The 25,081-nt window shown below is 40.3% G+C and overlaps 1 protein-coding gene across 5 annotated transcripts in view; it reads left to right on the top strand.

Moving 5' to 3' along the window:
- Positions 1 to 25,081, top strand: part of dlg3 (discs, large homolog 3 (Drosophila)) — a 539,119-nt gene that overhangs the window by 316,449 nt on the left and 197,589 nt on the right. For 4 of the 5 annotated variants that reach the window (XM_043704756.1, XM_043704755.1, XM_043704754.1 and 1 more), the window contains 3 exons: positions 10,263 to 10,399; positions 15,208 to 15,352; positions 15,978 to 16,128. In XM_043704756.1, the coding sequence (XP_043560691.1) occupies positions 10,263 to 10,399; positions 15,208 to 15,352; positions 15,978 to 16,128 (433 nt within the window). Of the gene's footprint in view, positions 1 to 10,262; positions 10,400 to 15,207; positions 15,353 to 15,977; positions 16,129 to 20,775; positions 20,834 to 25,081 lie in introns of those variants that run through there. The other variant, XM_043704757.1, reaches the window with a different exon arrangement.

Genomic DNA, 25,081 nt, shown 5'->3' with positions numbered 1-25,081 from the left:
AAAAATTTTTATCAATGGCCGAGGTCAGGTTAACCAGCCTATAATTTCCCATCTCGTGTCTCCCTCCCTTCTTGAACAAAGGTAATACATTAGCCATTTTCCAGTCCTCTAGAATCCTTGGCTTTCCCAGACTTAGAGAGACTGACAAATCCAACTGCTGTGAAGTCAATGAAGTGGCTTGTCCATTTATGCCAGTATGAGGATGAGACTACATCTAGCTCAGAACATCATTTAAATTATGGAGGACTGCATGGTGCAAATAGTACTAGCTGTGTATTTGTGGAGTGATATCCTTTTCTGGTGATGGATGTTGCTAGCTCATGTTCCTAATGACAGCCAATCACAAACTGCACCTCCTCTTGATTGCTGAGGCAATGGGGAATGTGATTTATTGCCCAGCCTTGGAAATTAGAGCATACCTTTATTGGCACTGATGTCCCCTGTTACATACTTACAGAAGACAGTGGTGTACACATTCAGAGCTGTGGGGTCTTTGAGGATCACTATTTTGCCACGATCTCCTTTCTAGCAGGCAGGCTGTCCTGCTGCAGGAGATTGGTACAGCTTTGTGACAGCCTGCCTTAAGAAATATAGCCTCCTCTGGTGCTCGTTCTCAGTTAGATTAAGCACGATGAGCCTTGGCCTGTCGACATAGTGTATTGGATGTTGCGTCATCTATTCAGCCTTCCCACCCCAATCAAATCTATCCTGAGCAGCACAGTTGGTTGCTATGGTTGTTCGTTAACCTGATTCTTCTGCTCCCTATTTTCCTGCATTCTACAAGAATGAATTCTATAAGAGAAAAGAGTCCTGTTTTAAATTGTTGTTGAATGGCAAAAGTATAGAAATCACAATATGGCCATTAGAAATACTGGCAATCCAAGCAGCAAAATGACCTAAGACCCAATGAACTTTAGCTGCAAGTCAAAGAACCTTTATCCTACTTCAGGTGCTCTGACTAAATTAACAAGCTTTACAGTGTAAAGAGATTGGCTGTTTCCAGCATGTTTTCTGCTCACGTCAGTGCCAGGCCAGAGTGAATTCCTATGGCAGTTCAGTTCCTGCACCAGTTGAAGTTAACATGAGGGACTCTTCTTACAACCTCATCCTTTGTCTGAAGTGTGATACCCCTCAGGTAAAATTACCACCAATCGTCTTTCTGTCTAATAAGACAGTAGCCCTATGGTCCAATTGATACAGTGTCTGGTGACTTTAGCTTTACTTTTCCTGATTTGGCACGAATGTCATCTAGTGGCAGATATCTGCTATTACAGAACTTGATTTCTTAAGGTTATTAAAATCAGTAAAGGAGCAGCAAAAGCCAAAAGTAAAGTGCAACAAAAACAGAAAAGGGAAAAAATGAAAAGAGAGAAAATTAAAACAAGCCAATACTATTGCCACAGTGATAAAATTTCACCAAACCAAAAAAACATTTTGTCTCATCTCCTTGAAAGCTGTCTAGCATTTCTTTACATCTGCATAGCATATCACACTGGAAGATTGATTCCATCAGATGGGCAGCAAGAAAAATCTAAGACTGTGCACAATTTCAAACTCCTCCATGAAGTGCATAGTCAACTCAGCAAAAGGCTCAGAAGGTGATCAAGTTTTCCATATTATAATCTCATATACCATGTTATCAGTATAAGGCAATAGGAAGCATTTACAATCATCGGTATTATATTTAAGTATCATAAGTGGTGCTCCATGGTATGGCCTTAAGAGTTATAAAGTCATACAGCACAGAAACGGACCCTTCAGTCCAACTCATCCACATCAACCAGACACCTCAATCTGACCTAGTCGCATTTGCCAGCATTTGGCCCATATCCCTCTAAACCCTTCCTAATTTTACAATCATCCAGATACCTTTTAAATCTTGTAGATGTACCTGCCTCCACCATTTTCTCTGGCAGTTCATGCCATACACACACCATCCTCTTCATGAAAAAGCTAGCCTTGTCCCCTTTTAAATCCTTCTTCTCTCACTTCACACCTATGTCCTCTGGGTTTTGGATTCCCCACCCTAGGAAAAGTGTGCCTTGGCTATTCACCCTATTTATGCCCTTCATAATTTTATAAATGTCTATAAGGTCTCCCTTCAGTCTCTGATGCTCCATAGAAATAAAGCCCCAAACTATTCAAGCTCTCCCTATAACTCAAACCCTCCAATTCGGGAACATTCTTGTAAACTTTTTCGGCACCCTCTCAAGTTTAACAACATCCTTCCTGTAAAAAGGCAACCTAGAATTGTATGCAGTACTCCAAAAGTGGCCTCACCAATGTCCTGTATAGCTGGACCATGATATCCCAACTCCTATACTCAATGCTCTGATTAATGAAGTCAAGTATGCTAAACTTCTTCACCATTCTATCTGCAATTCCACTTTCAAGGAAATACAAACCTCCACCCTTGGCCTCTTTATTCAGCAACACTCTACAGGGCCCTATCATTAAATATATAAGCCCTGCCCTGGTTTGCCTTACCAAAATGCCAGACTTCACATTTATCTAAATTTCATTCCATCTGCCACTCCTCAGACCATTGGCACCTCTGATCAAGGTCCCATTGTACTCTTGAGAGACCTTCTTCATTGTCCATTACACCACCTATTTGATGTCACCTGCAAATGTACTAACATTCCTCCTATATTCAGATCCAAATTATTTATATAAATGATGAAAAGCAGCGGGTTCAGCACTGATCCTTGTGGTACACCACGGGTCACAGGCCGCCAATCTGAAAATCAACTCTCTACGGTCACCCTCTGTCTCCTACTTTCAAGCCAATTTTGTATCCAGTTGGCTAGCTCACCCTGGATCTAACCTTACTAACCAGTCTACCATGTGATTTCCTGTCGAATGCTTCACTAAAGTCTATATAGTCAATGTCTATTGCAAAGAGACTGTCTCTTAGAGTATACAGATCACCAATTCTATTGACATAATTACACTGTAGTATGAAGCCACAAGCACATTGTCGATTTCCAAAACATTTCTACGTGTTAAGATACTAATAGTCCACCTGTGGCGGGATTATCAATATACACAGATCCTGATACAGTCACAATCCATGTGATTTAACCCATACCCACTCAAATCAGCTGAATTTAAAGATTTTCTGAAGGTAGATTTGATATATTTTAGCAAGCCAATGTGAATCGCCTTTTCTATTCATTAAGGGAATGTGGGCTTCACCACCTGGCTAGCAATAATTTCCCATCCCTAATTGCCCTTGAGAAGATGCTGATAAATTGCGTTCTTTAACTACTGCCAACCATATGCTGTAGGTAAATCCAAAATGCTTTTCAATGCCACAATCTCACATCTAGTTCTTACAGTATGGATGCTGTAAGCATTGTTGCATCAGATACAAATACCCATTTGGAGCAAGGGCTAGACCACAGTGGAAGATAGCTATTGGACATACAGCCTGAAACAGAACAGTTACAATGTTGAGGGTGAGGTAACGATGCAGGGTGAAGTAGTAATGAACTCAATTGTGAATGGAACTTCCTCAATTTAGTTCCAGACTGAAGGGTGACACCATTTTTAAGTTAAGAGCCCAACTTCTTATTGATCAGACTTTGCTGAGGCTTCTTCCCAGAGCTATAGTATTAGCATCCCTCCTCCAGGCTTCCTGAATAATTGGAATCACACATCCATTCTGTCAAAGGATTTCTAGTTAACAGGACCAACTACAAACTCTCTCTTTTTAATTGCTGAGACCATTGAGAATGTGATGTATTACTTCACACTGGCAATTAGAACATTGGTCATCACCTTAATCACTGGGAAACACAAACATTGACACCTCGCTGCTTCTTCTCCTTGCAGGAGAAGAGAGCATGTAAAATGATGAGAACCAATTACTCAAGGAATTTGGGATGTAGCCCTCCACTAGTGCCACTTTGCTGCTTAACGGCAAGGACTGTCAACCAGGGAAGATCATTTGGTTTCAGGAAGCTGCAGATGCAATAAAGACTTGTCATGATTGCTAAGTGTCTTGGGGCGCTGGTGCCAACATATCAAGAGTACTGCTGCACTGCCTGTTGATCCATGGCTGGGAATTTTGTCTTCTTCCGTGAAATCTCCATGTCTATCTCTGTGATATAGAGATATGGCTGAGGAGAAAGTAGCCGATGGTTAGCTGCTGCTGCAGTTGTTTGCGCTAGTATGGCTTCTGCCTTTGTCAATTGGGAGGTCACAAGAGGTTTTCCCAGGCTGCAGTGAAGCATAGTAACAGAAAAGTGGAACTGGAGGTGAATGAAGTGATAAACAGGTAACGTAACTTTCAAGGGGTTGATAATCAGTGAGAGAAGTGCTTGGAATACCAGCCATATCTGGGGCCCTTCAATGTAAATGGTCAAAGGTAACCCAGTTTGCCAGTTTCTGTGGAGAAGCTTTTCTCAGTGTACAATCGCTTCAGTGATGTTGGCGAGGTACAAACATAGCGTGGAAGTTATGCACCGTTGGGAAAGAAGGATTTTAGATTTCAAAAGTCCTTAATTTCCTCTGCTCTTCTCAATTATTTTTCCATCTGAATTTGGAATCCACCCTGAGGAAAGCCAGAAGAGGTTGCAATAGCATTTGGATCCTGACCTCATTCTTATGGGACTGTTACATCCTGCACACTGCAAAAATTGCTTCTTCCTGGCTGTGAAACTTGTGTCCTGTATTCCCTATTTACCCACAGTGTTACTGTTGGATGTCGATGCCATTACAACCATGGACAATTGTGATTAAGCACAATAACCTGTAATCTGTAGTTCAAAACACAGCCAAATCGTAGTAATCAGTTTGGCAAGGAAAACCTGCACAGTTACGTGGTTAAATTGATGGATATGTAAGAAAAACAGGTTTATAAAGACTGGCTAACTAACCCAATAAAATATCATACAAAAGTATAACAAAAATAAGTAAGTTTTCCTAGGAAAAACATTTCCAACAAGGAAACAGGTGATGTGAACATAAATCTGGAGTTTGGTGTTGATGTAATAATCAACATTTAGTTAAGTGATGCTTTAAGTTTTTGAGCATCATAAAACATTTATTATCCATGGTTCAGTAAAACAGACATGGTGAGCATGCGATCTAGTGAAATGACCAGGATCAAAGACAAAATTTGATGAGATCTAGGAGTTGACTCATCCCATACAGTGCTTAAATTGTATTAAAATTCTCGAATAAATGCCTAGTTATACAGCCAGATCACTGAAGTTGAAATCCTCAGCACTGCAGCTGTCTGGTGAGGCTGCATCTGGATTTCTGTCTACTGTTCTAATGTTTGTGATATAAAGAAACCCGGAAGGAAATGGATGGAGATGAGAGAAGAGAGTCGATTTCAGCTATTAAATGAGCAATGAGATGTACAATTTGATAGACTGCAGCTCTTACATCTTAGAGGAAAGTTTTTGTAGGTTTATAAGACAGTTAACAAAATAAAGAAGGTAAACCCAAAACAATTTCAATCAGATTCACTCGTGTAATAGGATCAGAGAACACAGGCTTAGGCTTACAGAGGACAACATTAAAATTGAGGTCACAAAACATTTATGTACACATTTGAATGACTCACAGCAGCAGAATGCCAGCTAGAATGGTTGTAGCTGGAACGTTGCATTTATTTATGACATTACTGGATTAAAAGCTAGACGTATTCTGAAAGTTTAGGATTTACCAGACTAAGTGATCTCCCCTGTTGTGGTCATTTTCTGATTGATAGGATATAATGAGCGGTGAGCCTTAGTGATCAGTGTCAGGACCTCAACTTTTAAAATTTGTTTAAATGACTTGGATAAGGGGAGCAGAAGTATGTTTGCTAAATTTACTGCTTATACAAAGGTAGGTAGGAAAGTAAGTTGTGAAAAGGGCATAAGGAAGCTGTAATGGAATACAGATAGGTTATGTGAGTGAGCAAAGAGCTGGCAAATGAAGTGGAAAAATGTGAAATTATCTAGTTTGGTAGGAAGCATAGAAAGAAACATAATATCTAAATGGTGAGATATTGCAGAGCTCTAAGATTCAGAGGAATCTGGTTGTCCTCATGCATAAATCGCAAAATATTAGTATACAGGTACAGCAAGAAGAAAACGTAATTGAATATTATAATTTCATACAAGGGGAATTAAATACAAACTTAAGGATGTTTTTGTTGTGGTTCTGTTCGCCGAGCTGGAAATTTTTGTTGCAAACGTTTCGTCCCCTGTCTAGGTGACATCCTCAGTGCTTGGGAGCCTCCTGTGAAGCGCTTCTGTGGTGTTTCCTCCGGCATTTATAGTGGCCTGTCCCTGCCGCTTCCGGTTGTCAGTTTCAGCTATCCGCTGTAGTGGCCGGTATATTGGGTCCAGGTCGATGTGTTTGTTGATGGAGTTTGTGGATTCACGAGAGAGGAAGAAAAGGACAACCAACTCCCATTCCTAGACGTGATGGTACAGAGAACACCGAAAGGAGAATTCACCACAAAGGTATACAGGAAAGCCACACACACAGACCAAGTCCTGAACTATGAAAGCAACCACCCCAACACACACAAAAGAAGTTGCATCAAGACACTATTCAAAAGGGCCACAACACACTGCAGCACACCAGAACTGCAAAAAGAGGAAGAGGAACACATGTACAAGGTATTCGCCAAAAACGGATACCCGCGCAATTTCATCAACAGATGCCTAAGAGAACGGAACGAGGACATGCCGCAACCTGAAGGACTAGCCACACTACCATACATCAGGAGCATTTCAGAACTGACAGCCAGATTACTGCGACCACTAGGACTTATAACAGCACACAAACCAACAGCCACCCTCAGACAACAACTCACCAGAACGATACCCAGCATGAGCAAAACTAATGTAGTGTACAAAATCCCATGCAAGGACTGCACAAAACACTATATAGGACAAACAGGAAGACAGCTAACAATCCGCATCCATGAACATCAACTAGCCACGAAATGCCACGACCAGCTATCCTTAGTAGCCACACACGCAGATGACAAGCAACATGAATTCGACTGGGACAACACTACCATTATAGGGCAAGCCAAACAAAGAACAGCCAAGAAATTCCTAGAAGCATGGCACTCATCACGAGCACCCGAGCTACAAATCTTCACCCAAACTTTAAGGATGTTTTGCATCAGTTGTACAGAACATTGATGAGCATTTAAGAAATTATGTAAATTGTTTAGAAGCAGTTCAGAGAAGATTAACTAGACTATTATTTGGAATAAATGTGTTGTTTTATGATGAAGATTGGACAGTCTAAGCTTGTAGTCACTGGAGTTTAGAAGAGTAAGAGGTGATGTGATTGAAACATAAGATCTTGAGGGTCTTTGATAAGGAGTATCTGGAGAGGATGTTTCCCCTTATGAAAAAACCTAGAACTAGAGTTCACTCTATCAAAATAAGGGACAACTCACAAATGACAGAGATCAGGAGAAAATACTTCTTTCATTGCGTCATTAGTCTTTAGAACTCTCTTCCTCAAAGGTGCTGGAAGCACGAGCCTTGAATACACTTCATACAGAGGGAAATAGATTCTTGATAGCCAAGAAGGTGAAAGATTATTGGAAGCAGGTGGGAATGTGGAGCAATTTGATCAACTGTGAGCTAACTGAATGTCAGAGCCATCTCAAGGGACAAAGTGGCTTACTCTTGCTTGTAATTTGTACATATGTACTTGAGACTGTTCTCAATACCATTTTTCATCAAGCTAAATCTTTCTCAGAATTCTATTACTTTTTTAAACCTGAATACACCTTTCTCAAAATATTGTCTTTCGTCTACCTTCATGCCCTCTCTGCCACACCTCTTGCATAAAACTCACCTCCTCCTTCATTCACCACATTACCACCAAAATGCTGATAACTCAGTTGCGGTATCAAGCTGCCATGGTAGCTGACACTGTAATTTATTTCCACTTTCAGGCACTGTACCCCTCCCTTTCAAGTCCACTGTATTCACCCTTCCCTTCACTGTTGATTTGCAAATACCATCATCTTGGATCTCTGCTTTCCCGCGGAAGTTCTTGAACACGTTGTCACCTCCAACTTTCCAGCAACTCCTTGTTTGAACCTCTCCATCTGGGGAATCTTTCCATCTGCAGATATGTGATCAGCTATGATGAATACTGGCTATATCCAGTATTTTCACAATCTCCCTCAACACTTGTATTATATGGATTGTCAGACTGCTTGACCAATATCCAATCTTAGATCACAAACAATTTCTTCTAGTTGGACATTGATAAGATCCATCATAAATTCGAGAATTATTTTGCTATCGATTCTATCCATCTACAACACAAATCTCCGTTGTATGAATGGCCAATGTTCACTTCTACCCTTGGCATAGTCCATTTACTGCTGAAACCATTATCTGTGCCTTTACCTCCAGTTTTTTTAACAATTCTAATAATGTTGGGAAAGGCAAAAAGGGGGTGAAATCTTTACAAAAAACAATGATTTGGAAACATAATCAAGGTAACTGTGAGGCCTGTGAAAGTTGTTACGAAAAGCTTTGGAATTTCATTGCCACACAGATAAGGAAGTAAGCTAGACTTCATAAGAGAGTTGATATCTTTCATGAGAAATATTTTTATCTCACTCTGTTTTTCAGACAACTTAAGAAGTAATGTGGCACATCTTTTAAAGAGAAAGCCTGCTATTGAAGGTCCAGCTCATTTCTAATGGATTTCTATTCAACTATCATTACTCCTCCTTTATTGTTATTCAAATCTATGATGTACTTTGGACCCCAAAGCAATTTTGTTTTTCATCTTATAAGCGTGTACTTCATGTATTGTGCACAATAGAGCTGAATGCTATGACAAATCAAAACCCCTTCAGGGGACCACTTCAGACCATTCCAAATAAGTGTGTATTATTTAAGTAATTATTTTAGTGCTACCAGAAGAAACATGAATTATTCTGCTGACGACTCAATTCTCTATGGCTTCCAATCCATCATCTGAATTGCTGCTATGTGTTTCTCTGCCTCATCGTGAAGGAGAATTCACCAATTTATCCACAGTCTGCCCATTTTCATTTGGGAGCTTTCTCTCCACATGAGTACAGTTCTGGCAGCACACCAGTTTTATTACTTTGAGGCTCATCACAAAAATAAGTTAATATTTCTATTAAGTATATCAGGCAGATTGTACAATTGTCAAGCCCATTGCTCCCCTAAATCAAAAATCTCCCCCTCCACCTTTGGCAATGGCCTTCCACAGAGTTTTCAAGTAATTGCCTCAGTACTATGTTCAATTGTTAAATATTTTCATTTTCCAGGTAAGTCTTAGAACATAGAACATAGAACATTACAGCACAGAACAGGCCCTTCAGCCCACGATGTTGTGCCGACCACTGATCCTCATGTATGCAGCCTCAAATTTCTGTGACCATATGATTGTCCAGGAGTCTCTTAAATGTCCCCAATGACCCTGCCTCCACAACTGTTGCTGGCAATGCATTCCATGCTCTCACAACTCTCTGTGTAAAGAGAGTTCTTCTGAACTTCCAGATTCTGAAGTATTTGAAATATTTGTTACATAAGTCTGTATACATTTTTAAAGTATTGAGGTACACAGTTTGAAACCACTCTAAGCATTGGTATATTCACCTTGCAACTGTTTGTTGCAGTTATTGTGGCTGCCTTTGTGGCAGTCTCTCTCTTCCTGTTTCTCCCAGTGTTTCAAAGAAAGCCCCTGTTGATATATCAAATTGAAGAAATATCTATTCACTGAGAACTCAGTGGTATCTAAAATGTTGCCACTGCTGAGGATGCAAGGGATCAATTAAACAACATGTTCTCCAACTTAAACTTAATACCTCAAGGACTCTAGACATTTTTTAAAAACTGCATTTTCTTAGTCATTCTTTTTCTGTTTGATGTCACTTTTTATTATTTTCCTTCAGGTTATAAATTAGTATTATTTTATCTCCTTTAAATAAAAAAAACCTTGTAATTGGGTCTTTAATTTTGTCTAGTACCATATTTTAATTGAAGTATGATAAAGTTGCATGTTAAAAATAATTTAAAACCTTTATTGAGGCCAATCCAGGGGTTAAAAGAGAGGAACTGATTCACCACTACTTTTCTAGTTGTAATACCAAGCAAATCCAGAAGTCTTGCATATTCTTTCATTGTTAAAACCCTTATAAATAGGCACATCCCTCTTCATCACAGCCTGCACAATCCCTTCTTTATTATTGGAGTATCTCAAAGAAGTAACATTGCTTTTCATACTTTGTCTCTTAGGTCTTGGATTCAGTATTGCTGGAGGAATTGGGAACCAGCACATTCCAGGAGATAACAGTATCTATATTACTAAAATCATTGAAGGAGGTGCAGCCCAGAAAGATGGTAGACTGCAGACAGGAGATCGGCTGCTTGCTGTAAGCACTGTTTTATATTCATGTAGTCATATATGTTTATTGACCTTTCTGTTCTTGAATGTGAAACTAATCTGTATTGTAACAGCAAATTGCACATGAACAAAACAAGTTTAAAGAAAGGCCCAGCACTGAAATTCATATTTATTTGCAATAAACTACTTGAAGTAATTGAGAGGTTGGATTGGACACTGTGATTGATGCTGTGCATTTGGACTGACAAAGGCAATTTGCAAGAGCACTACATGGTACTCAAAGCTCACGGACTAAAAAGGTAGTGATTATGTGAACATGACATTTGCTAAGAGAATTAAAGCAGGAAATCATGATGAGAATTTGTTTCTTTTTCAATTTGGAGGAAACTGAACAGCAGTGTACCACGGAGGTTGGTATTACAACCAGCGTTGTTTTTGACATACGTTACTGAGCTTGTTCAGGGCACAATTTCAAGATTTTTAGATAGCACAAAACTCTGAAGTGAGGGTGGTAATAAAAGTGCAGCATGGTGGCACAGCGGTAAGCACTGTTGCATCAAAGCGCCAGGAACCTGGGTTCGATTCCACCTTTGAGTGACTATCTGTGAGGAGTTTGCATTTTCTCCCAATGTCTGCATGTGTTCCTGCTGGGTGGTGCGGTTTCCTCCCACAGTCCAAAGATGTGCAAGTTAGGTGGATTGGCTATGCTGAATTACCGGTGGTGTCCAGGGATGTGTAGGTTAGGTGTGTTGGCCATAGGAGGTGCAGGGTTACTTGGATAGGTAGAGGAATGGGTCTGGGTGGAATGCTTTTCGAAGGGATAGTGTAGAATAGCTGGGCCGATGGCCTATTTCCACACTGTAGGGATTCTATTCTTGATGAGGATAGAGAATAGTGAAATAGGAAGGCATATGTCACATTAAATTTAATGTAGAGAAGTGCACAGTACTACATTTTAGGAGGGAATGAAAGAGGCATCATTAACTAAATTGATTAATTAAATTTAAACTGATTTGGCTTGGGGATGGAGCACAGAGTAGCTATAAAGTCAACATCAATGTCCAATCAGATATAGAAAAAATGCTAGGACAGTCCAGTAGACTGAGAAGACATGAGCAGGATAAGACACATGGAAGGTCTAGAAAGCCACGTTGTATCTATTTCAATACAACAAGCTTGACTGGTAAAGCAATGAACTTAAAACATTGATCAGCGTGTGGACATTGACATTGCTGCAATCACTGAGACACGGTAGAAGGAAGGACATGACTGGCAGCTGAACATTCCAAGGTACAGAAATTTCCGGCATGATAGTGGGGGACGTAAGAGAAGCAGGGGTATTGCTATATTGATAACGGAACCATCACTGCAATAATGAGGGAGGACATTGTAGAAGGGTGTCCAAAAGAAGCCATTTGAGTCCAGCTTCGAAATAAAAAAGGGATGATTACCTTGCTGGGATTATACTGCAGGTCTCCCAACAGTCAGAGGAACATAGAGGTGCAGATACATAGGCAAATCACAGAAGATGTGAGAGAAACAGGGTTTATAGTTTTAGGAGACTTCAATTTGGCTAACATTAACTGGGATCGCCTTGGTGTGAAAGGATCAGATGATATGGAATTTTCAAATTGCATCTAGGAGAGCTTTTTGTTAGAGTACATAAATAATCCTAATAGAGATGAGGCAGTGCTAGATCTAATCCTCGGGAATGAAGCTGGTCAAGTATTTGAAGTTTCAGTGACCAAGCATTTTGGGGATAGTGACCATGACTCTAAGTTTCAGAGCTCTTATAGAAAGAGATAAGGATACTTCAGAAGTTAAGTGTCTAACGTGGGGGAAGGCTGATTTCAATGTTACCGGGGATCTGCCAAACATAGACTAGGAGCAGCTACTTGCAGTTAAGTTTATATTTGAAAAGTTGAAGTCTCTTAAAAGTAGTACAGTGAGAATTCAGGGCCAGTATGTTCCTCTCAGAGTGAAGGGCAAGTACAACAAGTCCAGGGAATCCTGGATATCAAGATATATTAAGAATTTGACAAAGAAAAAGCAAAAGAAAACAATGCATGGCACAGCACATTAAAAATAGGGGAGGACATTCAAATGCACAGAGAATGTTGAAGGTTACTTAAAATGGAAATTCGGAGGGCAAAGAGGGGCCATGAAACTTCTTTGGCAGATGGGATAAAAAAAAACCCAAAGGCTTTTACGTGTATTAAGAATTTATTAGAGACCAATCAGGCAACCAGTCATGGAGCTAGTGAACATGGGTGAGGTCTTAAATGAATGCTTCCCTTCTGTATTCACATAGGAGAACAACATTGTTATTGAGGATTTTAGTTGGGATGGTGAGGTTTTAGAACATGTTAACATTATACAAGAAAGTTCCTTTGTTCAAGAAGAGCAGCAGAGGAAGGCCAGGTAATTACAGACCTATTAATCCAACATCATCGGGAGGGAAATTATTGGAAAAAATTCTGAAGGACAGGATTAATCATTACTTGGAGAGGCAGGGATTGATCAAGGGTAGTCAGGACAAATCTGTTAGAGGGCTATTGTGTCTGACTGATTTACTGAAGGTTTTTGTAAAGTTAATTAAATATATTGATGACAGTAGTGCAGTTGATGTGATTTAATGGACTTCAGTAAAGCCATTGACAAAATCCCACATGGAAGGCTGGTCCCAAAGGTAACAGCCAACGGAATCCAAGCCAAGCTTGCAGACTGGATCCATAATGGGCTTACAAATAGGAAGCGCAGTATGATAGTGGAGAGTTATTTTTGGAATTGGACGTTTGTGACCAGTGGCATACCACAGGGTTCAGTGCTAGGACCCTTGCTGTTTGTTACATACATAGAGTCATAGAGAGTCATAGAGATGTACAGCATGGAAACAGAGCCTTCGGTCCAACCCGTCCATGCCGACCAGATATCCCAACCCAATCTAGTCCCACCTGCCAGCACCCGCCCCATATCCCTCCAAACCCTTCCTATTCATATACCCATCCAAATGCCTCTTAAATGTTGCAATTGTACCAGCCTCCACCACATCCTCTGGCAGCTCATTCCATACACGTATCACCCTCTGCGTGAAAAAGTTGCCCCTTAGGTCTCTTTTATATCTTTCCCCTCTCACCCTAAGCCTATGCCCTCTAGTTCTGGACTCCCCGACTCCAGCGAAAAGACTTTGCCTATTTATCCTATCCATGCCCCTCATAATTTTGTAAACCTCTATAAGGTCACCTCTCAGCCTCTGACGCTCCAGTGAAAACAGCCCGAGCCTGTTCAGCCTCTCCCTGTAGCTCAGATCCTCCAACCCTGGCAACATCCTTGTAAATCTTTTCTGAACCCTTTCAAGTTTCACAATATCTTTCCGATAGGAAGGAGACCAGAATTGCACGCGATATTCCAACAGTGGCCTAACCAATGTCCTGTACAGCTGCAACATGATCTCCCAACTCCTGTACTCAATACTCTGACCAATAAAGGAAAGCATACCAAACGCCTTGTTCACTATCCTATCTACCTGCGACTCCACTTTCAAGGAGCTATGAACCTGCACTCCAAGGTCTCTTTGTACATAAACAACTTGAATGTGAAAGTAAAAGGTTTAATTAATAAGACTGAAGATGACATGAAAATCGTGGCTTTTATTGACAGTGATGAAGATGGTCTCAGGCTACAGTATGATATTGATCAGCTGGTAAATTGGGCAAAGCAATTGCAGATCGACTTTTAACCTGATAAGTGTGAGGTGATGCATTCTGGGAGATTTAATAAGACAGTGATATACAGAATGAATGGTGGGACCTTAAGGAGTAGTGAGGAACAAAGGGACCTTGGTCTATAAGTCCATAGATCCCCGAAGATATCAGCACAGATACACACGATGGTGAAGATGGCATACGGGATGCTTGCCTTCATTAGCCAGGGCATAGAATTCCTTTTAACAAGGAAATCCTGTTACAACTTTATAAAACATTGGTTAGGGCACAGATGGAATATTGTGCGCAGTTCTGTTTGCCACACTATTGGAAGGACATGATTGCACTGGACAGAGTGCAGTGGAGATTCACCAGGATGTTGACTGAGATGAAAAGCCTCAGTTATGAGTGGAAATTGGATAGGCTGGGTTTGTTTTCCTTGGAGCAAAAGAGGCTGAGGGGGCATTTGACTGTGGAATATAAAATATAAGAGGCATTAACACTGTACATGGTAAGAATCTCTTCCTCATGACAGATGTGTGTGTCTAAGACCAGATGGCATATGTTTAAGGTGAGGAACAAGTGGTTTAGAAGAGATCTGAGAATTGTTTTCACCCAGAGGATGATAGATATGTGGAATGTTCTGTCTGAGAGGGTGGTGGAGGCAGGTACTCTCATAACATTTAAGAAGCATCTGGATGAGTACTTGAAATGCCAGGGAATAATAAGTTATGAATGAAGTGCAGGTAAATAGAATTAGTGTAGTTTGGTGTTTGTTGGATGGCATAGACATTGTGTGCTGAAGGGTCTGTTTTTATGCTGTGTGACTCGATGACTCTATAATTCTAAATTATGCAATTATAATGTGGTTGCAGGATGAGTGAGCCCCAAATAGATATAGAGATAACTTTTAAAAGGGAATTGGATAAATATTTGAAATGGTAAGGAAAGTTTGAACTGTGAAAAAGGAGCAGGAGCATCTTTTAAATAGCTTGCCCAGATATGATCAGAAAAAAAGCCTTCTGTGCTTCATGATCTTAGGTGTTAAAATGAGAGTGTATGACTTAGAACACTGTAGAGGTGCTTTTATGGAAGGTGTAAATATGAAAGACTTGCTCTTTGTGCTGGACAGGTCAATAACATCAGTCTGCAGGAGGTGCGGCATGAAGAAGCTGTGGCTGCTCTCAAGAATACTTCAGATATGGTTTATTTGAAAGTTGCTAAACCTGGTGGCAGTCACCTCAATGACATATACGCCCCTCCTGATTATGCAAGCAGTAAGTGAACAATGTTATCTTACTCAGAGACATTATTTTTGTGTGTGGTGATTGTGCAATAGTTCAAATGGGTTAATGTAATCCTCATTTTGAAACGGGGAGATAATGACTCACCTAAGCAATTTCTGCAGTTTGTCCCTACTCAGGGAATTACACACATTGTTCTCACGTATCTCTGATGCACTTTTCATGCTAGTATCCTCCACATCTTGAGATACTTCTGCCTGGCTTGGATCACGATGTAGATCTGGCTAACTCTCTGGCTTGACGTAGTCCAGAGTATGTCATTATTACTGTGATGACTCTGAAATTTCAGTAATTCTTGTTATTTTTCAGAAGTGGGTGCGGAGGAGGGCAGGGGTGGGTTGGGGGTTGGGATGCTTTTCCCTGAAAGACAATAGTGAGATTATTTCCACAGATCATGGGGGTAAGTCCATTTCTAAGTTTTCAAAAAGAACATTTTAATGTCCCAATATATTCTAGCACCTGGTATTTTTAAAAACTCTAGCTAGCGTGTTATGTTTAGATTTGAACAGTTGCTAATTGCATTTCTCATTCATCAACAACTAATTGCATTTATCATTTATGCATTATTTATCTATACTAAGTTATCATTCTAATGCAGCATTTTCTGCCCTGACTGATAATCATGTGAATTCCGGTATGAGTTACATGGGTGGTGTTGAGAATAAACCAACATATCCGCTGCCGGCAATCACTTCAGGACGATACTCTCCAGTCCCTCGGCATGTGATGGGAGATGAAGACTTCACAAGGTTAGTTTCTACTGATACATTGCAATAGAATGCTGGGCTGTCACCTTAGGGTGAAAAGATTTTATGTGTCGACTATAAATTTTTCTTAGGACACGGATATGGGATGCTCTGACTATTTTGCAGTTTTCGTGATTGAAGGGAGATCATGTGTGATCAAAATACTACAGTTTGTCATCTGAAGAAATGAGGAACTTGAACAAGGGAAACTAAGTGAAAGCAATGGATTTAGATTTTAGCTTTGGATGTAGTGCATCACACAAAAGCTTTAGGGTGTAGGTTTGCTCGCTGAGCTGTAGGTTTGATATCCAGACGTTTCATTACCTGGCTAGGTAACATCATCAGTGCCGACCTCCAAGTGAAGCGATGCTGTTGTCTCCTGCTTTCTATTTATATCTTTCTCCTGAATGGAGTTCCTGGGGTTTGTGGTAATGTCATTTCCTGTTCGTTTTCTGAGTGGTTGATAGATGGCATCTAGATCTATATGTTTATTTATGGCGTTGTGGTTGGAGTGCCAGGCCTCTAGGAATTCTCTGGCATGTCTTTGCTTAGCCTGTCACAGGATAGATGTGTTGTCCCAGTCGAAATGGTGTTTTTTTTCATCCGTATGTCGGGCTACGAGAGAGCGAGGCCGGGCACTCCAACCACAACGCCATAAACAAACACATAGATCTAGATGCCATCTATCAACCACTCAGAAAACGAACAGGAAATGACATCACTACAAACCCCAGGAATCCCATCCAGGAGAAAGATATAAATAGAAAGCAGGAGACAACAGCATCGCTTCACTTGGAGGTCGCCACTGATGATGTTACCTAGCCAGGTAATGAAACATCTGGATATCAAACCTACAGCTCAGCGAGCAAACCTACACCCTAAACCTCAACCTGAGCTACAAACCTTCACAAATCTTGCACACAAAAGCTTGATTGTCAACATTGAAAGACTTGGAATGGAGTAAATGGTTGAACTAACTCAGCATAGAAAAATGATAAGCAAGTTGTTTCAAAAAACAGTGCTTATGAATTAATGGAAAAAGCTGGTGACTAGCTGACAGGGGACGGCCATGCCACTAATAGAGAGGGAATGATTGGAGGATGAATGCTGTTGTGCTAAGAGATGTAATTAGTTTTGTGCTCCACTGTGTCACTGTCATATGCTCAAGACAGTTCTGCAGCAATCCAAGGAATGCATTGCAGGGTAGATTTCTGAATAGGAAACTCCTATAGGATCCTGCAATGTACCTTTAAATTATACAAGCTCAAATTGTTGAAGATATGATTTGGCTCTGACCTTCCACTGTTGCACTCAAACAATGAGTAGCTTCTATTTGAACTGTAATGGAAGCTGTAACATTAGTCATCAGATGCTGCATCATGGTTGGCTTCACAATTATGCTGACGGAGTTGGCCAGCATATTTACCTTAGAAGGAATGGCCTTCAAGTTCTGCACAAAATCATGTGCAAAGTTAATGTTGGACTTGAATAATGAAGTTAATGTGTTATAGCCACATTTGTTGATGACATAAAAATAGGTAGAAAGGCAAGTGGTGAGGATGGCACAAAGTGTCTGCATAGGGATAGAGACGGTATAAATGAATGGGCAAATGGACTATAATATAGGAAAATGTGAAGTTATGCACTTTGGTGGGAAGAATAGAAGAGCTGAATATTATTTAAACAGAGAAAGACTGCAGAGGGCTGTAGCACATAGCTGTTTGTAAGTCCTCATGCATAAATCACAGAAAAATAGCATACAGGTTCAGCAGGTAACAGGGATGGTAAGTGGACTATTCACCTTTATTTCAAAGAAATGAAGTGTAAAACTGGAAAGATCTTGCTAAAACTATTCAAGGCATGAGTTAAGCAATACCTAGAATACTGTGAACTATTTTGGTTCCCTTATCTAATGAAGGGCAAACTAGAATTGGATACAGTACAGAGAAGGATCTCTAAACTGATACCAAGAATGGAGAGATTCTCTTAAGAGGAGAGGTTGTGTCAGTTCGGTCTGTACTCATTGGAATTTGTAAGAATGAAAGGTGAGCTTATTGAAACATGCAAGACTCTTGAGATTGGCAGGATATATATGGAATGGTTGTATACCCTTGTGGAAAAGTCCGAGACTAGAGAACATAATCTCAGACTAATGGGTCACCCAGTTAGGACAGAAATTAGAAGAATTTATTTCTCACATAGGGTAATGAATCTTTGGGATTCTTTACCTTAAAGGACTGTAGAGGTTGAGGTTGTTAAGTATATTCATCACTAAGACAGATTTTTTTTATCAGTAAGGGAATCAAGAGTGTTGGGCAAAAGGCAGGAAAGTGGAGTTGATGATTATCAGATTAGCCATAATCTCATTGAATGGCAGAGCAAACTCAATAGACAGAGATAGTCCTCCATGCCCTTTCACAGTGACCATGACATTACACTGAGTATTTCATTGTGAGTACATTTCAGTCTTTTACGGTCAGCTGCTTCATTAATTTCATCATTTGAGTCATCTGCAGCAAAATCCATGTGATCTCACTCTCTGCCAAATTGGAATCTATGCTGCACTGTTCCTCTGGCCTGGCTTCAGGGCACTTTTTCCTAGTGTTTCATGATGTGCAGATTGTATTTATAAAGCCATAATAAATTACACAGGGCAGTTATAACTCTAAACCCTAAGTCTGAGAGTGTGAAAGCAAATGACAGTGTTTTTTCCCTTCTGTTTTTTGCTCGAACACTACTGCCTAACAAGGTCTTGCGTATCAGAAAGGACAAACGCACAAGGGTACAGTTGCTAGGAGTTGACAGAGATAAAGCTTAGACCACATGCAGCTTGTAAATCAAAGAGACTGTCAGACGTTTGCAAAACCTATGGTGAAATTGGTATGTTATTTGTAACAGTTCTTCTTTAAATCCACATCACATGCCATTCCATCTTTCCTACGTCAAACTTATCATGTCATGCCAAAGTACTCATTCCTCTTACATCATTCCCTCTTACCTTTTATTCTATTCCTTCTTCCTAGGCCATCAACAACCTCTATTTCACATTTCGTTTGCAGCTCCCCATCCCTTCCCACTCCTACACTGTTGATTCTTTCTCCAAAATTCCTCCATGAAATCCAGCCCATGCTTTTTTAAACATCCTATTCCTTTCTATCCCCTTCCCTCTCTTGTAGTCCAGTCTTCCCTCTCTTCTTCCCTGCAATTCCCTATTCCCCATACTCTGCTCACTACTTTTCCTCCCATGTCTTCCCACCCATGCTACAACGAGTAACTGAGGCCAGTGAGCTGGAGCACTGGAGGCCAGTAACCAAGGCTGTGGACCTGAAGCCAGGTAACCAAGGATGACAAGCAACGAAAGGTGGGGTTGAGTAATAAAAAAAATCTATGCAGACAGATCAAAACTTTTATTTTGATAGATTGTAGGATAAAGGGGAAATGGTTGAATGAGCATAATGTCAGCTCCAATGATTTCTGCTGTGCTGCAGAGAAGATCTTAGGCTTAGTCACCACAGTGTTGAACACTATTTCTTCCATCAGAGTGAAAATTTGCATCATGTTTGTACCTCACCAGTTAGCCCTGTTACCAGTGAATGTGTAACACCTTGCCTGCTTTAGAAATAGGGAAAGATGTCACTGAGTGTGTCACAATGTGCTTGGATGATGTGCCTGTCATGATTGAATAGTTGGCAATGTGTAAATGCTGTGAGATTAGGGTGTGTGATTTGTAGTGATGCCAAGTATAGAAGGGTGAGGTGAACTTATGAATGCAGAATATTAGTCATTGTTGATTTAAAAAAGTTGGTAGATGTGTGAAGAGTTAGTGGCAAATTGAGCAGTGTGTGAGGCTAGTGTTGCCATCAGTGAAATATGGGTTTTTAAGATGCATTTACTGATTTTGGCCAGTCATGTTGTCATTGTATTTCTTATATCACTGCATCCAGGCATGTGGATCACTGCAACAATGGCCACAATGAATATCAGTTCCCAGCATCTATCACTGTTCTGATACCTTGTGTATGAAGGCCTTTTCTCCTTCTTCATACGTCTTGGACAAAAGCTTCCAGTGCTTCAGAGAATCTTGAAGCTTGCTCTCTGCTGTACTGTACCATTCTTCTATCTTTTCCAAGCCACATACGCTTTAAAAATGATTTTCAGCACCTGCTTCAGTCAATCGATGTCCTGTCCATGACATGAAGGCTTATAGTGCAGATCAGTTCATGCTAGCCTTTCATAGTTTCTGTTACTTTCTTAGGCATGTGTGCTCTCAATATTGTTCTTAATCAGCTGCTCCCTATACTCAGATAAATGAGCAGGCAATACAAAGTTTACATTTTTACACATCAGAATCCCTGCATTTATTTTTAATCATTGTTGAAATGTTTAACATGCTTCCTGAGGTCTACAGCCTCCATTTACACATCTACTGGAGGCAATTAAAATCAACATCTGTATCTCTGCTAGTATATTTCTCTATTCTGATCTCTCTCTTACCCCTCTGTGTTGTGCGGAGTATGTCTACCTTTCTGGACCAGTGTATTTGTTATTTTAATGACTGTGCTGTAAGATTGGATTGAGTCTGCCTGTAGGTGGAGTGATTGATTTTGCAGCAACCAATTGTATTGCAAAAATTAAAATCAAGGAATTCAGGGTGTGGATTGAAAACTGTAGCTATCATGGCTCAAGACTTTCAGTATCGAGGGGCTGAGTGAGTACTGGAATATTCTATGCGTAGTCTTGAGAATAAGGATAAATTACACAGTGCTTGGAAATATAGTAAATGTTCTCCACCTTTATTATCAGAGAATGTTAATTTGCATCTTTATCAAAGTACTTCCTGGTTATTTAGCAGGCTGCAAGTCCTTTTATTTTGGGCGTATGCTGTACAGAAAGCAGCAAAGCGCAGAGCCTACATGTCAATCATTTCAATGTAGCACAACTTTCTCACAGGCCCTGCCTGTCAGGCATTTAAATCCTACACAACTGTACTGTGTAACATTTAAATTCTAATATTAAAGTGTTAGCACTGAAATAGAGGGAGGGCAATTATAAGTTGAAACTTGTTGATTTAATCCTGTATAACTTGAAAGTCCACATTTGCAGTATCTTGTGGAATTTCAGGCAACCAACCTTGAAGATCATATTGATGCACTGTAGAATTTTAGAAGCATGATCCGTGACTACAGCAAAAGTCATAAATTGTGAAAAGGGACTATTGGAATTCCCAGTAATGTAGCACTGCCGTAGTGTTTCACTGATTTTAAGGTAACTTTTTCAAGGCCTTGCACCATTGTTGGGGCCTTGGGCACAGCCTGAAAACGTTAGAATATTGCTGCCTGGCTAGCTGTGCTTTGCTGTTCAGTTTTATGAATGCATTCCTATCGTGTTTTTAATGCATGTTTTCCAACATTCACTGCCTGTATGTTAAATATGTTTTAATGTGACCAATGTCCTGATATGGGACTCAAATTCAAGCTTTTAACTCTGAAGCAAAAGTGTTATCTCTAAACCAGGTTAACATATGGAGAAATCTTGATTGCTTAGAGAGGCTGAGAGAGAGAGAGAGAGAAAGAGAAAACAATTTCTCATTCAGCACCATTAATGGAAACTACATAGTATTGTACCAATTCAAAAGTGCATCAGTGATGTCAGCATTTTGGGATTTAATGCCTGCGTTTAGAGTGCTCCATAAGGAGGAAGTGTTCTAAGTTTTTAAAAATGTATTTTACTTCAAGGAACTCCAAACACTGGTGTCAATGCTGGGATAATCTGGGGTAATAATTTATGGAGGAATTGCACTAAAGCAATGGAATTATCTATGATTGGATGTTGTGGTTTTTGTTCTTGTAGTTTTAAAAAGCAGTTCCAATCTTGCTAATGTGCTGTGCTATTTAAACAATCCCACTTCTCTTAGCAACCACAACTTCAGGTGTGATTTCAAACTGGTTAGAAAAGCTAGATAGCATGTTGGCCTTTATGTTTTCACACTGGTCAGGAACAATTTGGCAACTATTCCATCTCCTTTAGGCAATAGAAATGGTAATGGAGTATAATGTCTGATGATTGCCCAAATTTTCTGACAATTTAATAGATCCTGGATTGGGGGGAGGTGGTCAGTGCATGAGGCAGTGAAGTGTTTTGGATTGTTTTCTGTTGTTGTGCATAGACATGATAGAAAAATGCCATTTGGCCTGACTGGGACATTGTGGTGTTTATTGACTAGATTTTCTTCCGGCCAGACAGTCGTTATTCCAGAATTGATTGGATGTGCACATGAGGACCCTGCAGAATTCCTATTGTGGCATACTGCAAAGGAATTGTGCAGGAAATTGAATTTTGTACTGGACCATTCCTCTATGGCTGGAAAGTCTCAATTGAAAGCAAAGACTTTGGAAAGTTATGACAAAATTAAATAAATTAGTTACTCCAGCAAAATTAAACTGTTAAATACATAGTCAAACTCCTCAATAGCTATTTAACAGACCCTGCACTTCCCTCACACACTCAGAAATAAACCTCTCATAGACTCCTTATGTCCCCAAACTCTGAACTAACACCCTCTCCCCAGGGACTGGCCCCACGTACCACTTTGAGAAACCAATACAGATTTGACAGGCCTTCCCTGCGCCAGCACCACACACCCCTTCTGCTTGGTGCAGTTGGAGCTGATCCCTCACATCTCAGGTTGCAGCAGCTGACAGTTGTGAAAAAGGGATGTGGTTCACCTCCTTTGGCAGTTCTGCATTACAGAAAAATTGTCAGTTTAGAAATCTGGCTCTGCAGTTCTGAGGGAGCATAAGCAGTCCTTCTTTCGTAAAAAATAAGGGTCGAAGTGGCAGTCTGTTTCACTTGAGCCTACTCATCTAAACCTTTTAGCATACACTTCTATTCTTTTTTTTCCTCCTGTACTGTCATGGGAACACAGAAGTGCTAGAATTTAATTTCAGTATATTTTGCTTACAAATGACTTACAGCCATAGGTGATTGTGGATGTAAATTTAGTTGCTGTCTTAGGAGGAATCCTGGAAAGTCCGGTGTGAAAGGTTTAGAAGGTGCAGAATTCTTAAAATGCATCCAGGATAACATTTTAAGCCAGAACATAGAATATGCTACAAGAAAAAGGGTGATCTTGGACTTGATTTTAGGTAATGAAACCAGGCAAACAGTTGAAGTGCCTATGGGAGAGCATTTTACAGACAGCGATTGTAAGTGTGATAGATTCATGATTGTTCTGGAAAGAGACGAAGATGGGCCTGAAGTCAAAGTTCTAAACTTGGGGGTGTGGGGGGAACTGATTTTAATATGATCAGATATGATTTAGCCATAGTGGACTGAGAGCAGATGCTTTTAACAAAATCTGTGTCAGAGTAGTGGGATGCATTCAAGAAGTAGATAGGGAGGCCACAAAATCAGCATGTTCCAATAAAAGTAAATGGTGGGACCAAGAAATCCAAACTCTGGATATTGAAGATGTACAAAATTGGATAGAGACAGAAAGGAAGGCTTATGGCAGATACCAAGGGCTCAAAACAGCAGAGAAATACAGATTATATTCAGGGAAACTTAAAAAAGTAAATTAGGAGAACAAAAAGGTTTCAGGAAAAATCAAGGAAAATCCTAAGTTTCTGTGCAAGTACGCTAAGGGTAAGAAGATAATTAGGGAAATTGTAGGGCCTATTAAGGACCACAGTGGTAATTTGTGTTTGGAGTTGGACGAGGCAAATAGGGTTCTAAATTAAAACGCAGTTTTCTCCAGCGTGAGGGATGATGTGAGTACAGAGATCAGGGAGAAGGACTGTGATATAGTTGAAGAACTAGCTTTCAGAGCGCTGCTTCTTAATCAGGTGGTTGTGGAGTATCTATTTCAGAGCAGCTTTGTACACCTAAGTCCAACAGCGGCATCTCCAAATCATAGTTAAAGAAATTAGCATAGGCAGAGAAGAGGTTCTGAATGTTCTGACAGGCTTAAAAATAGATAAATTGGGGGGTTGAATGAACTGTATCCCGGGCTGTTGAATGGGGCAAGGAGAGAAATACTGGGGATGCAGGCAATAATCATCTCTCGCCACAGGAAAGGTGCCAGAGGACTGGAGGACATTACAATCTAGTACCATTATTCAAGAAGGCAGCAAAGGATAAACCTTTAAACAACAAGCTATTCAGTCTAACCTCAATGGTGGGGAAACTATTAGAAGCAATTCTAATCTGCACTTGAAGAAGCAGGGATCAACCAAGAATGGTCAGAAAGTTTTGTTAAGGGGAGGGAAACTTGATTGAATTTTTAAAAGAGGTGTCCAGGTGTGTAGTTGAGGGCAATGTATTTGATGCAGTCTTCTTGGACTTCAGGGCTTTTGATAAGGTTGCAGAAGGGAGACTGATAGCAACGGGAAGAACTCAAGGGATCCAAGGAATTGCAGCTAATTGGATCCAGAATTAGATGAGTGATGTGACGAGAGTGTGATGTCAAGAAGTGTTTTTGTGACTGGAAGTCCGTGTCCAGTCGGATTCTGCAGAGATCAGTGTTGGGGTACTTGCTGATTATGTTATATATGAATGATTTACACTTAAAAGTAGAGCATAGATCTGTAGGTTCATGGATGATATAAAAAATATGGAATGGTTAATCATGAGGAGAGTAACCTTTAGATGACAGAAGGATATAGATTGACTAGACTGTGACAAATGGAATTCAATCTGGATAGACATGTGAGGTGATTCACTTGGGCATGACAAACAAGGCAAGAGGATACATCATGAACGGTAGGACCCTGAGAAGTACAGAGAATCGGGGCACCTTGGTGTGCATTTCCCAGTCCTTTAAGGTTGCAGGATAGTTAGATAAACCAAGACATAGAGTTTAAGAGCAGGGAGGTGATGCTGGTACTGTATAAAATGTTTGTTAGGTCACAGCTAGAGTATTGTGCGTGGTTCTGGAATCTAGAATTTAGGAGGGATG

Source organism: Chiloscyllium plagiosum, chromosome 15 (genome assembly GCF_004010195.1).
Source record: "Chiloscyllium plagiosum isolate BGI_BamShark_2017 chromosome 15, ASM401019v2, whole genome shotgun sequence".
NCBI lineage: Eukaryota > Metazoa > Chordata > Chondrichthyes > Orectolobiformes > Hemiscylliidae > Chiloscyllium > Chiloscyllium plagiosum.
This window is presented reverse-complemented; position numbering and strand designations above follow the sequence as displayed.